At 42.1% G+C, this 13,324-nt stretch overlaps 1 protein-coding gene across 36 annotated transcripts in view; it reads right to left on the bottom strand.

Annotated features, from left to right (window-relative positions):
• Kcnma1 (potassium calcium-activated channel subfamily M alpha 1) overlaps positions 1-13,324 on the bottom strand; it is a 710,028-nt gene that overhangs the window by 289,789 nt on the left and 406,915 nt on the right. For all 36 annotated transcript variants that reach the window (XM_021202810.2, XM_021202821.2, XM_021202818.2 and 33 more), the window contains exons 4-5: positions 5,577-5,670; positions 4,626-4,737 (exon numbers count right to left, since the gene is read on the bottom strand). In XM_021202810.2, coding sequence (XP_021058469.1) covers positions 4,626-4,737; positions 5,577-5,670 — 206 coding nt within the window. The remainder of the gene's footprint in view (positions 1-4,625; positions 4,738-5,576; positions 5,671-13,324) is intronic.

Consider the following 13,324-nt stretch of genomic DNA (forward strand, 5'->3'; position numbering starts at 1 on the left):
AAATTGGCAACACCATGTGCTTTTGTTTGAGTTTCTATTGACCTGAAGAAGAACCATGACCACTAACACTCTTTTTTATTAGATATTTCTTTCATTTATATTTCAAATGCTATCCTGAAAGTCTCCTATCCCCCCCCCCCCCCGCCATGCTTTCCAACCCACCCACTCCTGCTTCCTGGCCCTGGCATTCTGCTGTACTGGGGCATATAATCTTCGCAAGACCAAGGGCCTTTCCCCCCCCCCGCCATGCTTTCTGCTGTGTTTGGTAATTCTGAACTTAATTATATAGTAGGCAATGTTACCTACTGCCATTTCTTGTCTGTTTATCTTGCTTCCAAAATAAGATTGAACCTCAGTCTCAAACAGGAACTAAGTTTTGTCTTATTTTGTCCTGTTGTTCTTGTTTTCTGGAATGTGCACACACACACACACACACACACACACACACACACACACACACAAAGAATACAAAGTCATATATTTTTAAGTCAATATCCTCAATTTCTGTGTTGTAGTTGTTGTTTTCCCCTATGTCTGGCTACTAGGTCATTTTTCTATTTCATACTAGAGTGTTCTGTTTTCTGGTGAAATTTGTTGAAGGTGTTAAGGTCTACTGTTGGATCTAGAATGGATAAGACACAGGTATAGTTTCCCACTTACAGTTCCATTCATTGGTGGCCCCAATCATGTTCCTCATTCTGTCAGAGAATATGGATAAAATCTGTTTAAAAACATGGCACAGCTAAAAAAGAGGGAGGCTGTTCATGTGATACTCATAAGCCAGTGCTAAGCACATAATACATGCTCAATAAAAATTGGTTAGGCAGGGCCATAACTGTGACTCGGCAAGGAAGCACTTGTCCAGCATAGACAAGGCCCAGGGTTTCAACTCTAGCACGAAGATAATAAAAAGCACATCAGGCAACTGGTCAGTGAGTAAGCTTCTCCTGTTCCATTCCTCTAACCACGGGAGATGACTTTCCACACAAACATCTACACGCACAAAGGTGGCATGGCTGACCGCGCCTGGGGGTAGAGTTTCTAAAAGAACAGACAGATGAGCGTATTGTTCATATCTCAGAATAAAATCCTCCTCTCATTTCAGGGCGCACTTATTTTAGTGGTTGGGGTGAGGATTTTGTGAAGGAATGAGCGCATGTGTAGGAATGGGAATTAAAACAAGCAGGGCCTTGCCATCTGCAGACATAGCTGCTGTCCCATCCTGCTGCCTTTCGTGGGGCCCCATTCTGCTCTGTATGATTCTTTGGTACTTTAAAAGTATGGAGGACAAGTTAGAGAATGAGGCTGGGAAAGCTATTGCCCTGCTAGCAAAGTTTGCACTATATTCTTAGTATGTAACTACCACACAAGAGCCCAGTTGTCACCCTGTGAGGGAGCTGCCCTTGTTACTAACCTTTTATAGGGGATAATACTAAGAAAGCAGGACTGGAGACATGTAAGTGTGATCTTGCATCAAGGGACCCGTGGGCCAGTGGCTGAGGAAGAGCTAATTGAGCTGGGTTCCGATCTACTTCTCTCTGCTGAGTGAGATCACATGGAAGCCCTCAGTCCTCTGCAAGATCTACAAGCTGACGAAGAGCCCTGAAACTTGGGAGACACCGTGCCACCTCTGTATGCTTCTCCGGTCCTGGTGGCATTTCTAGAAACTGGAGGTGGCAAAGGAGGAGTGCGAGAGAAGAGCTATACGAGTATGCACTCTTAAATAAGATCACTTCCTCCTCTTCTGGCCCCAAGCAAAGCGTTGCGAGAGGAATAAGTAGGGATGGAGGGATGCCAACACCAAGCAGTGGAGTGAGTGCAGCCTTTCCCAAATCGGTCCTCAAAACTCCCAATCTTCCAAGGTGAAGGTCAGAAGCTCAAGGTCAGCAAAAGAGTGCAGAAATCATGTCAGACTGGGGGAAATTGTCCAGACAGGCTGTGTGAACTTGGACAAGAGAGTCAGCCTCTCTGAGCTTCAGGTGCCTGGTCTGGAAACATGAAGTAATTAACAATTCCTACCTCACAGGTTTGATCTGAAGATTGAGGTGGTTTAGGTAACAGATCGAATGGGGGACCCATTACTGAAACGTTTGAATACTCACCATTGTTATGTTGGCTGTATGACTGAGTGTCTTAAACTGACATATATAAGTGACCTATGTGCTTTATTATATAATATGCAATGCTGTGCTGAGAATGAGAATGGCAACATGGCCTTCGTTGTGCATTGTACAAGATACAGACCAGGCCCCTGGCGTTCACTCAGGTTTTCAATCACCATGGTGCCAGCAATACCATGCCCCCCACCCTCAAAACTTTGTGCAGCACTTCAGTAGTCTTCCTTCTCGTATCTTATCCCAAAGCCTAGCCAGTGTGAAGGCAGTATACCTCCATTTTCCAGGGTAAGGGAAAGGCTGCCCCAAATGTTCACACCTAATGGGCCTTTTCATCTTTGTAGGACTGTTTCCTGAGAACGTTCACTAGTTTCTGTGGTGGCTCATGAGTACAATGCCTGTTTCTCAGGGTGATAACCTATGTATTAAATCAGACAGAGGAACCTCTTAGCTTTTGACTAAAATGACTCTTCTTTAATAGGCAGGAAGGTTTGGGACTCCATCCAAGGGCAGTTACTAAGAATCAAAGGCATCTTATTAAATGTTTTTTCCTGCAGGAGTGGACAGGTTCTTTTGATTGTTTTGGTTGGGTTGTTGTTGTTACTATTATTGTTGTTGTTAATATTATTAATTTTATAGTCCGGCATGCCGTTGTTCTGTTTTCAGTTTCAACATTGATGCTTCCCACGAGGCTGCATCATTTATTGATTTCTATGGTTCCTTCGTTCCTGCCCTTCTCAGAATTATAAGGTGGCACTCTGTCAATGTACTTCACAGACTGAGTAGAGAACAAGAGACCCAGGTCACAAGGCCAATCATCAGCTCAGCTGAGAAGGCTGGGATGCGCCAGCCCATGGACCTACTCAGGACAGGGATTTGCATGTGGCTCTCATGATCTGGACATACTGACCATTCTCAGCGAGCACATCTCAGAACCAAGAAGCAAACTTTCCCCCTCAGCAATAAGTAAATATGGTTTGAATGAGAAATCTGGGGGTAGGTGGCATCTAACTGAGGATATGCACACACACACAGGTGCACTTACACATAGGCATCCAAGAGTGTGTAGGTGACCACTGTATGTTATATATTAGAGATGCTTATGTTCTAAATATATGACAGTTGTTTTAAAACCCAGGGCTTTGCAGGATGCAAGTACATCTTCACACAACATTTTTAGAACATTATCTAACAATGTCTGCAAAATAAATTATTCATGCTCTTTTACTTGGCAATGCCTTTTCTGGTAATATGGAAATATCTATAGGAATGGAATTTCACAAATACATGGATGACAGTGTTTATGAAAATATTCAGACTAGCAAACAAAGCATCCAGGTGATCCATTAGGGACCTAGAGCGAGGCCCAGTACACAACAAGCAGAGAACGGAAATTTTCCAAAATGGCTATCAAATTTACCTTATTATGGTGCTGTTGGGATGTCTGCCATGTGTTACTATAAGAGCTAAATTGCAGTGGAATGTGGGTATTTGAAACAATTTCTCATAGGAACATCAGTACCCCTCTAATGTGTGGCCATAAGTGCACATCCATTTACTTATGCATGGGGCGAGGTGAGTTTGCAGAAAGGTGTGTTAATAGTCGGCATCTCAGGGTGGGGGCTGGGGACTCATGGAGAACCAAAGGAGAAGAGATGGCCTACTGCTGCTTTCTTTGTTGGTAGTTGAAAGTTTTTAATGGTTAGACATGCATATTTTTGGTATGAAAAATATGAAGTTGTCCCTCATGACAAAAAAAAAAAAAAAAAAAAAAAAAAAAAGGCCAAACCAAACCAAAATAAAAAAAAACAAGCCTACAAGTAAAGACAGAGGAAATTCTCAGTAAGTTCTCCAATCCTCAGTTAACTAATGGAAGCAAAACATGTTTTCATGTTAATTACAACTTAGACACAGCATCAAAGAGGAACTGGGAGCTGTCAATGTAATCTTTCTCAGAGCTGGTTAGTTTTCATGAAGAATTGTTTTACTGTGCTGGTCTTAATTCAGGAAGTGACCTGCCAAGCCAAGCACCAAGGAACATTCTCCCAGCAAGGGAGTGGAGTAGCCCGTGATTCCACTTGAGATGTTTCATCTTGCACGGCTTATCCCAGAAACTGTAACTATAAATAAAGCCTAAGTGTGGCAGGTGGGTCTTCTGGGGCACCAGATCCTGCCACTCTGAAGGTGGGTCTTGTTCCCATGGGCTTCTTTAAACAGTCCTGACTCTTAATTCCTGAATGACAAGTGACAGAAGAGTGAACTGCAGAAGTCCCAGCTGTGACAGTGATGACCACAGGACTTAAACAATGATGAATCTATACTGTCTAAAGCTCTACCTCCACAGATTCTCCTGGGCTGTCACCATCTGACACCCCAAGAGCACCATCCATGGCCACACGCAAAACTACCTATACATAGCCACAGACCAGCACAAGAATCCTCCCTGGACCCTCTATATCCTTCCTCCATCCCGCTTAAGAGCCAGTAAAAAGGCAAAAGAGGCTGACTTACCAAGCCAACTTCTGTTTAAGTACACAGACACAAACACAGGAGGGACTGTGAAGAAATCCACTACTGAATTCACTTCCAGCCAGAACCACAGCTTATCATTGGCTGCAATAAACTGGAGGGGAAGAGAAAATAAGACAGAAAAACAAAAATGAGAAGCATGGTGTCAGCATTTAATGTATGTCCTTTTGTCATAGGATAAACGTTGGGTTTCTATGGGGTCTGCGGGGCGACACTCTGCTCTTCACCTAATCTCATGCTGTCCTGTACATCAATCCCTATCTTGATTTGGAGAATTCACAGCCTTTTGTAGGAAATGGCTATATGCCACATTAGCCTTAGGGAATGATCAGGCGATGTGATTTTCTGTGGTTTCCAACAGCTGCATAGAGGAGGTTTTAGCCATCCCAGCTTCTTGGCCTTTCTGATACAAATCTAACTATGAATAAAGCACACATATGTGCACTCACATTCATGTGCACAATTCAAATTTTGCACAAAAATCTCCATAAGCCTAATGTAGTATAAACTCCCTGATCCCACCAGCCTTCATTCCTCCTTGACCCTCACATCCCACCAGCCTTCACTCCTGGTTAACCCTGATAATTGCAGTCTCCACACTGCTAAATATACATTTGTGAGCTCAAGTGTTTTTCAGTGTACTTTGTAATAGAAAAAAACACATTCATGTTTGAATAGAGGACCCAGAAGCAATGAGTCAGCGTACCATTGCTTCAAACCCTTTCTTGAACCAAAATAAACCCATGTTTCAGAAAGCTCTCAGCCGAGTAGAGCTTGTACACAGACCCCAAACTAGAACACAGGCCTGTTGTCCACCACGGAGACCCCAGGCTTCACCTTGCCTAGGAAAGCAGTCATGGGTGGAGGGTTATCCATGAGTTTAGGATTCTCATGCCCCACTGTGGTACTACTGGAAGATGCTGCCAAACTTACCCGCAAGCCAAAGTAGAGGAGGAAGAACACGTTGAAAGCCATGTCGATCTGTAATGTGAAATCTTTGTAGAAATTCTGGCAGGATTCTATTGGGCTATTAGACAGGAAGAAGAAAAAGCAAGAGGTAAATAAAAGGCAAAGAAAATATCACCACAGCTTCCACAATGCCAGGAAACGGTGTGTGGGGTAGAGGACAAAATGAATGTTCGCTGAATACAACATTTGGTCTTTCTACCCCTTGTGACCATCAAGCAAGCATTGCCAAAGGGCTCTCCATTCAACCATTCAGTGTTTGTTCTTTTCTTTGCTTTGGGGGTTGGTGACAATTTTGTATACTGTTTTTCATCATCATTCAGGAGTTGATCTAAGATTCTAAAGAGGATCATGCAGACACCTTGGAGGAAGGACAAGCAGGAAGGATTACCAAATTTCTTGATTTCATATTAACCCTTAAAGAACTGATATCATCAATTAAAAAGGACTCTTATCAAGGCTAAAATAACAGACCCTATGTCCTCCAGCCCATTAGAAGTGGAGCCCATTTTCCAGCACCCACATCTGGATCTTCTAAAAACTGTTAGTATATTCATAAAGAACCCAGGAACAGCTCAAGAAAGCCTTGGAGGAGAGGATCCTGGTTACTGTCCTGGCTGAACTAAGAATGGACTTCCTGTGTGGTACTCTGCACTGGAGAAGAAAGCAATGTTCAACAGTACGATTCAGAAACCACAAATTAATGTATGAAAGCAGTACTCTAAGGGTTAATTTTGTTTGTTGTTGTCGTTGGCATGCAGGTTAATGGGCTTCATGTGTGTGCCGAGCAGCCAAATGCGCACCCCTAGCACTCTACTTTGTTCAAGAGTAGGCAGTTCCAAAGAGTACTACTATACAAACTGGTATGTGGCTTCCATAAGATTTCCCACTGCAAACTGACCAGAGAATCAGTACGTGAGTAGTCGGAAAGTTTGGACTAGGTGGGAAGCAGCAAAGTCTTACAGACTCCTCAGAGCTATAGAAGAAATTCCAGTAGACTGCTGTCTGCAAGCAAATGGAAGCACCCGGGCCAGGAATAGAAGACAGCGAGGGAAGCAAAAGGGAGGGAGTACGGAGAGATCCCCAAATCCTTCTTCAGATGGGAAGCAACATGGACCTCTCCCCCTAGGAGAGAGGGAGCCGGAGAGGTACATCAGGAAAGATTGCTGAGCAGCAAGGCCACTTTAGAAATCACTGCATTTGGATACCAGTTAGTATAGTTGTACCTTACAAAGGATAATGCTTGGATGTTCAACAGGCAGGAGTCAGTGCAGCCTGGGAATGCAGGGCCTACTCAGAGGCACAGTAGGGCAGTCTATGGGAACCTCCAGTCAAGTGACATGCACTGGCTTTCTCCATTCTTCACAGGGATTACAAATCAAACATGCCGTCTGTCGTGTCCCAACCCCCCCCCCATATGTGTTAACCCTCCACACACAAAGGAAGAATAACCTATTCTTGCATTTACAAAGTAAGCACACTGAACAAAAGCAACAGAACACGGTTCTTTTTACAAAGGAAATGACAACTGCCGAGTTCTCACTAAGGCAGGAAAGTGAAGGGAGAGACAGAATGGAATCTGGTTAGTCTAGTGCTGAAAAGAGGCAGGAACAAAAGCTTACACAAAGCAGCCTACCCTTGTACTTAGCTTGCACCCCCCTACACACACACACACCACCACCACAAGCATGCATTTAAGTGAAAACAAGGGCCTGCAGTCAACAAGGGACAGGTCTAAGATTCTTAAGCTATAGTGGGGTTTGTAAATAGTAAGAGTACAGATATGCCTGAAGGTTGACAGGGTAAGAGCTACTACAGATCTCGAGAACCTTGAGTGGACAGTGTGCTGAAAATTAAGTGGTGTGTGTGTGTGTGTGTGTGTGTGTGTGTGTGTGTGCGTGTGTGTACGCATGTAAGGGAATAAGTGCATGAACATGTGAGAGATTTGCAGACAAGCATTGCACTCATGTGCTGGATTGTGACAGCAGGAAGTTGGCATCTGCACTAACAGTATATATTCACTATTTTGTTGTACATAGGGAACCAAAGGAAAACCTTGGGTCCAAATTCATCAAGGAAAATCTATGATTGCTTGTCTAAGGCCAAGCAATAGGCTCAATACTGCCTTGCCAATAGTCACTGATATAGACATTGGTGACATCTGAGGGGTCTCATGACTGCTCCAGGCCCTATTCATTCCATGAGTTTTTGGTTTGTTTGAAGATTTCCTTGGAAGATTTTTTTTTCTGGACTATGGTAGAGAGATGATAGTTTAGTGTCACTGAGGTTATTTTTGTTCAACTTAAGTGGGATGAGATATTCAAAAAAGTGTAAGCAACTCTTCTTCATCCATCCTTGATTTCCTGGTCACATCTTTTGTTCTGGTCCTTCTCATATTGTCCAGTGTTTAAGTACAACAATGAAAAGGCTTTAATCTAAAAGGTGCCATATTGAAACCCATACTTGAACACCCCTGAACCCCCTTCACATAAAATAATAGAGAAAATATAATAGACCTTGCCACTGATTATTTACAATCTTAGAACTGACGTAATTATCACCCACTTAACCATTCACTGAGCTCTATACTTTGAACTCAAACAGTAAAATAGAAGTCATGTGGCAGTTTTGAATGGCTGCTCCTCTGGCTAAGGCACAAAGTAACGGGAACACACCCTGAGCTATGGGTATGCTTGGGATGAGAGGCAAGAGGAGGAAAATTCTTAGACAAAAGCTGAACTGAGCCTCAGACCCAGGTGGGACCAGAGCACTCTGAGAATATACTTTACATCCATTTCATCAACTTCTCCTGGCCATGGGAGTGCCAGGAACAACACCCTGCATGGTTTCTCAGCTGCCAACAGAACTATTTGTCAGGATCCCTTCTGAGATAAATCCTCTGAGTGCTTACAGTTTATGCTCTCACACAATCAGAGACCACAGGGTAGAGGTGCCAAAGCCCCATTATTTCATTCCCCAAAAGGAAACAAACCATGGCGTTCATTGATCTTTAAAAAAAAAAAGAGAGAGAGAGAATCCATAACTCAACAACCAAAAGGTTGGCTTATCAGGATTTATTTTTTCTCCCCATGAGACTTTCTCTTAGTGATTAATACTCATTGCAGGAGCAAGCTGAAATGGAAGCGCCTCTTCTGACTTGTGTGAAGCATCAGAGTTTCCTTGTCTACATCCGCAGATGGCAGTGGGGAAATGGAACTTCTATTTAAAACTACAAAAGAAAATGACTCTGAGTCACATTCTTAAATTTAGGTTGCCATTCTGATGAGGCAGGCCCACATCAGAGAAGGTTTTAGGTGAACATACAATGCCAACTGGGGGTAGGGAATAGGGTTAAGGACTGAAAGACACCAGTTCTAACTCTCATAGGAGCAATCAGGCCAAACCTAACTCATTCCTGCCTGACGAGTGACTGGGTAAGTTGAGGATATAAGTCTTGGTAGCTCATAGACTTTTCATTCCTAAGTTCCTAATGTCTATACAGATTGGCTATGACATTGAAGCCTTGGGAACACTTAGTGTGTTGAACAATAATCTAAGATTGAGGATCTTTCCAAGGATTCCCCACGATCTGTTCCTTCTGATGGAACATGTGCAATATAGGACATTGGCTGGACTATGAACTTCTTGGAAGTACATGTTTAACACAGAGTTGTCTCTGGAGGAGACACCTCCATCTACTAAACAATGATATCTCCTGTAACTGACCTTGAGCATGAGGATTTGATAGAACTTTCTGGAATTGGCTTTGAAACTTTTCAAAACTCAAGGCAAGGCTTTCCTGCCCTCCCCCCAATGCCCATCTTTTCTAATCCTGTATCATCTCCCAGAGAGACACACTGACTCTTTTCCTAAGCATCCATACTTACCCTCACATTCCTGAATTCTTGTTTCTCTACCTCCTGCTGTTGACTGTCCAACTCCATGAAGATATTTCTCTCAGACTGTGGTTCTCAAACTTTGGCTTACACCCGGAGAACTTTGCCAAAGCTTGCTAGGCCTCAGCTCCAGAGTTTCTGATTTACTAATCTGGATTAGGGATATAGGGTTTTGCTTTTCTCTCAATCTTCCAAATTCCACTGATGTTCTTGTCCAGGGACCCCACTATGAGAACTACTACTTCTGAAGAATTTTCTAGCAACTGTGCACTAGCTATGGGTGCCATTGCTCAAGAAGATTCCCATTCAACCCTGAACAGAGATGACTAAGTGTTTGAGCCTGTCCTCAGATAACCAGCTGCATACCACTTAACTAATTGCTAAGACCAAGGCTTTGAACAGATATTTTCAGTTTCAGATATGGATAAGAGGGAAAGAATTAAAAACATACAGGGACATAATTACAACACCACCTTACAGGCTTTGGCAGTAGGCATTTAATTAACAATCAGAGAGTACCCACTGAGTACATTCTCAGTTCTAGATTATATGGGAAATGATGAGAACTGGATGGGGGAGGGAGGTGCAGGGGACAGTAGTTTGCAGGCAATAAGGAAATGCTAAGCAGCTTTGAAATACAACAACAAGCATTCCAGTTAATATAATAGGGAAGGGACTGGTCAAGAAACAAAGTTGCCCTTTGTACAATAATTTCTATCATTCAAATTCTCCCCATTCTTGAAGACTAGTCCTTTTGAAAATTGAATGGTGCCCTCTCAATCCCCACCAGGATTATAGACCACCGGAGGTCAGATTCAGAGCACTGTGGATATGAGTCCATTCAATAAACTTAATGATGGCAGATTCTACTCCTCTGGCTTACCTCTGTAATGTTGCTATTTTAATCTAATTAAAAGATGTCATTCATGGAGCATTAAGGGACCCTTCTGTTTCAAGTATCAACTCGGTGCCCAGCTGAGAAGAAACTCCAAAACCTGCTTCATTCAAGAGTTTTCGATGTAATTATTTTCTGCTACTTGCTTTGGGTGAAAGTCTTTGTTACCTAAGGCTGGTGTGGTGCCTTTGTTCCTTCAGGAATGAGACCTGAATATTGCTAACTCTAAATCTTGGCTTGTGCTGTGACTTCTTCAAGTGCTCTTATCTCTGTGTTCAGACTTCAGACAGCTTTCTGAAGTCCTAAAACCTGGACTCATCAGACAACTTGTATATCTTTGTAGATCTTCTTTCGTCTATGAGTTTCTTTATTTTTTTAATGGATGTTGGAACATACATATGCTTTAAGTTTTTTTATTCACATTTATTTTGCAGATGGGTAGCTTGCCTACATACATATATCTGTGCACCATGTGCACCCTTTGCCTGTAAAGGCCTGAAGATGGGCTCAGCTCTCCTGAAACTAGAATCACAGATAGTTATTAGCTGCCTTGTGGGTGCTAGAAATTGAACCCCTCTGGAAAAGTAACCAGTGCCCCAAACCACAGTGTTCTCTCTCCAGGCTCGCACAGGTGAATTTATACAGCTCTAGATCAGAAAGTGCCTCATTCAGTTCATACTCAAGTCTTCTTTGACTCAACTGTATAGCATTTACATAATATTAATGAATAGGATCCTTATAAAAGGATTAGATAAAATATGTATTTTGCTAAGATTCTTTGATTTAAAAGCAGAAAATCAGAGAGTCCAATATCTACCCAAGTTCACATAACTAAGGGGTTAAGTTGGGATGAAGATCAAGAACTTTATTGTAAAATCATTGCTACCTTTCCAGAAGGCCTGTCACGTCTCCTTAGACAGGAAAGTGTGAAAGACATGGAATCCAGTATCAGCAGAGCATTTCAAGAGGCTCATGTGAAAACAAGGGGTCGGGGGGACTGATGGACTGCTGAGGTCAGACTGCCATAGGGTAAGACGTCATGTGTTTGAGGGGATATTTGGGAGAATCTATAGGAAGCTGGCCTGTCTAAACTATGTCCAAAATCTCATAAAACCTGATGATATTTGAACTCTTCAATGCTCCTTCCTAACTATAGACTGGAGGGTTAATAAACTTTGTATGCCATTTTTATGAATCAAAGTAAAAAAAAAAGATGAAAACATTTAGACATAGATTATAGAACTCATCTATAGCCACTGGAGAGTATAAAACTCACTAATGTGAAGTCTTAGCTTGGTGATGTCTGGATATTTTGGTCAAGATGAGTGCTTCACTCTACCTGTGTACTAATGAAGATAAAATGTACCTGACTATCCAGACTATATTAATTTTAAAAGAGAAAGAAGTCTTTGCAATGCATCCCAACCTATAATCAGTGATATTATTCACGTATCTTCAGATATTCAAAAATATCATGTGAACTCATAAGAATAATAGAACTAGTTTGAGTGACTGGATGCTAATTAATTATTGAGACATCTTACATCTCTATGTGGACCGTTACCTTCTACACCGGACAGCATCCCAGGTCCTGGAACAACTCAAATTCTATCTGTCTTTGTGTCATTTTTACTTTTCTTAGTACCCCCCTTTAAGCACCTGCTCAGAGTTATATACTTAAGAGTTTATCTTTCCGTGCTAGAGAGATGACTTAGCAGTTAACTGCACTTGTTGCTGTCTCGGGAGACAGGGGTTCAGTTCTCAGAACCTACATGGTAGTTAACAACTGCCCGTAACTCCAGTCCCAGAGGATTGAGCCTTTCTCTGGGCTTCGCCAGCACCACATGCACACATGTGGGGCACAGACATACACTCAGGCAACATATCCAGACACATAAAGTAAAAGTATTGTATCTAAAATAAAAAGGTTTACCTTTCTAATATCAGGGTGGGGCATACATTTGGTAAGTAGTATAGTTTATATTTCTTTCTTAGCACACAGAATCAAGTCTCTTCTATCTACTGATATTAGGACTTCATCCAAGAACATCTTTAAGGAAGGTGTCTTCTACACCATTCTCTTTGACAGATGGGCTGTAATCAATACTTGATCAAAGCCAATGATAATTGCATCAAATAAACTCTTCATTTAATCTTGAAGCATTTTCTTAAGACATTGCATCTGCTTTGCACTTTTCTTAAAGGACAATGCACTTGTTTTAATGTAAATAGAAAACACTCTACAGTATGGATCTAAGCTCACTTGTTAAATGGCTTTGTCGGGAAGTCCTTTGCTATGATTTGTGTCGATAATTTATTCATCTTCCTGACAACAGCTTTTAATTATGCCTGTGCTCAATGATAAAATGGGATTCAATAGCAATAAACACATAGATCATCCAGACTGTGCTGAGATGAACAGGGATGGCTAGAGGGGAGCTATGTGAACCCTCCTTGCTCTGTTGAGTCCTTGTGTGCTCTGTAATCTTGAGCTTTGAAGAACAATGACTGCAGTGGATCTCAGAGCATTTGTATGGCATAGGGTGTCTACCTTAGTAATTAGTCCTAAGAATAAAGCATTCTTCTAGGAGACAAAGAAAATGACACAGATTGCTGATAAAGAGACAAAACATGTCAGTTCCTTACACATTGGATTTCTCAACGAAACACACAGATAACTTGTTATCACAAAACTCAGGTGATTAAACGCCTTGCTACTCTCTTACAGAGCCTTTTAAATTCACTCTAAAAAAGAATTCAGTATCTATTCTGGGTAGTTTCTGTCAACTTAATACAAACATAGATGTATCTGGGAGGAGAATCTTAATGGAGGGACTGCCTCCATCGGACTGGCCAAAGGGTATGTCATGGAGGCATTTCTAAATTACTCATTTATATAGGAGAGCCCAGCCCATCACAGGCAG

Source organism: Mus pahari, chromosome 8 (assembly GCF_900095145.1).
Source record: "Mus pahari chromosome 8, PAHARI_EIJ_v1.1, whole genome shotgun sequence".
Classification (NCBI taxonomy): domain Eukaryota; kingdom Metazoa; phylum Chordata; class Mammalia; order Rodentia; family Muridae; genus Mus; species Mus pahari.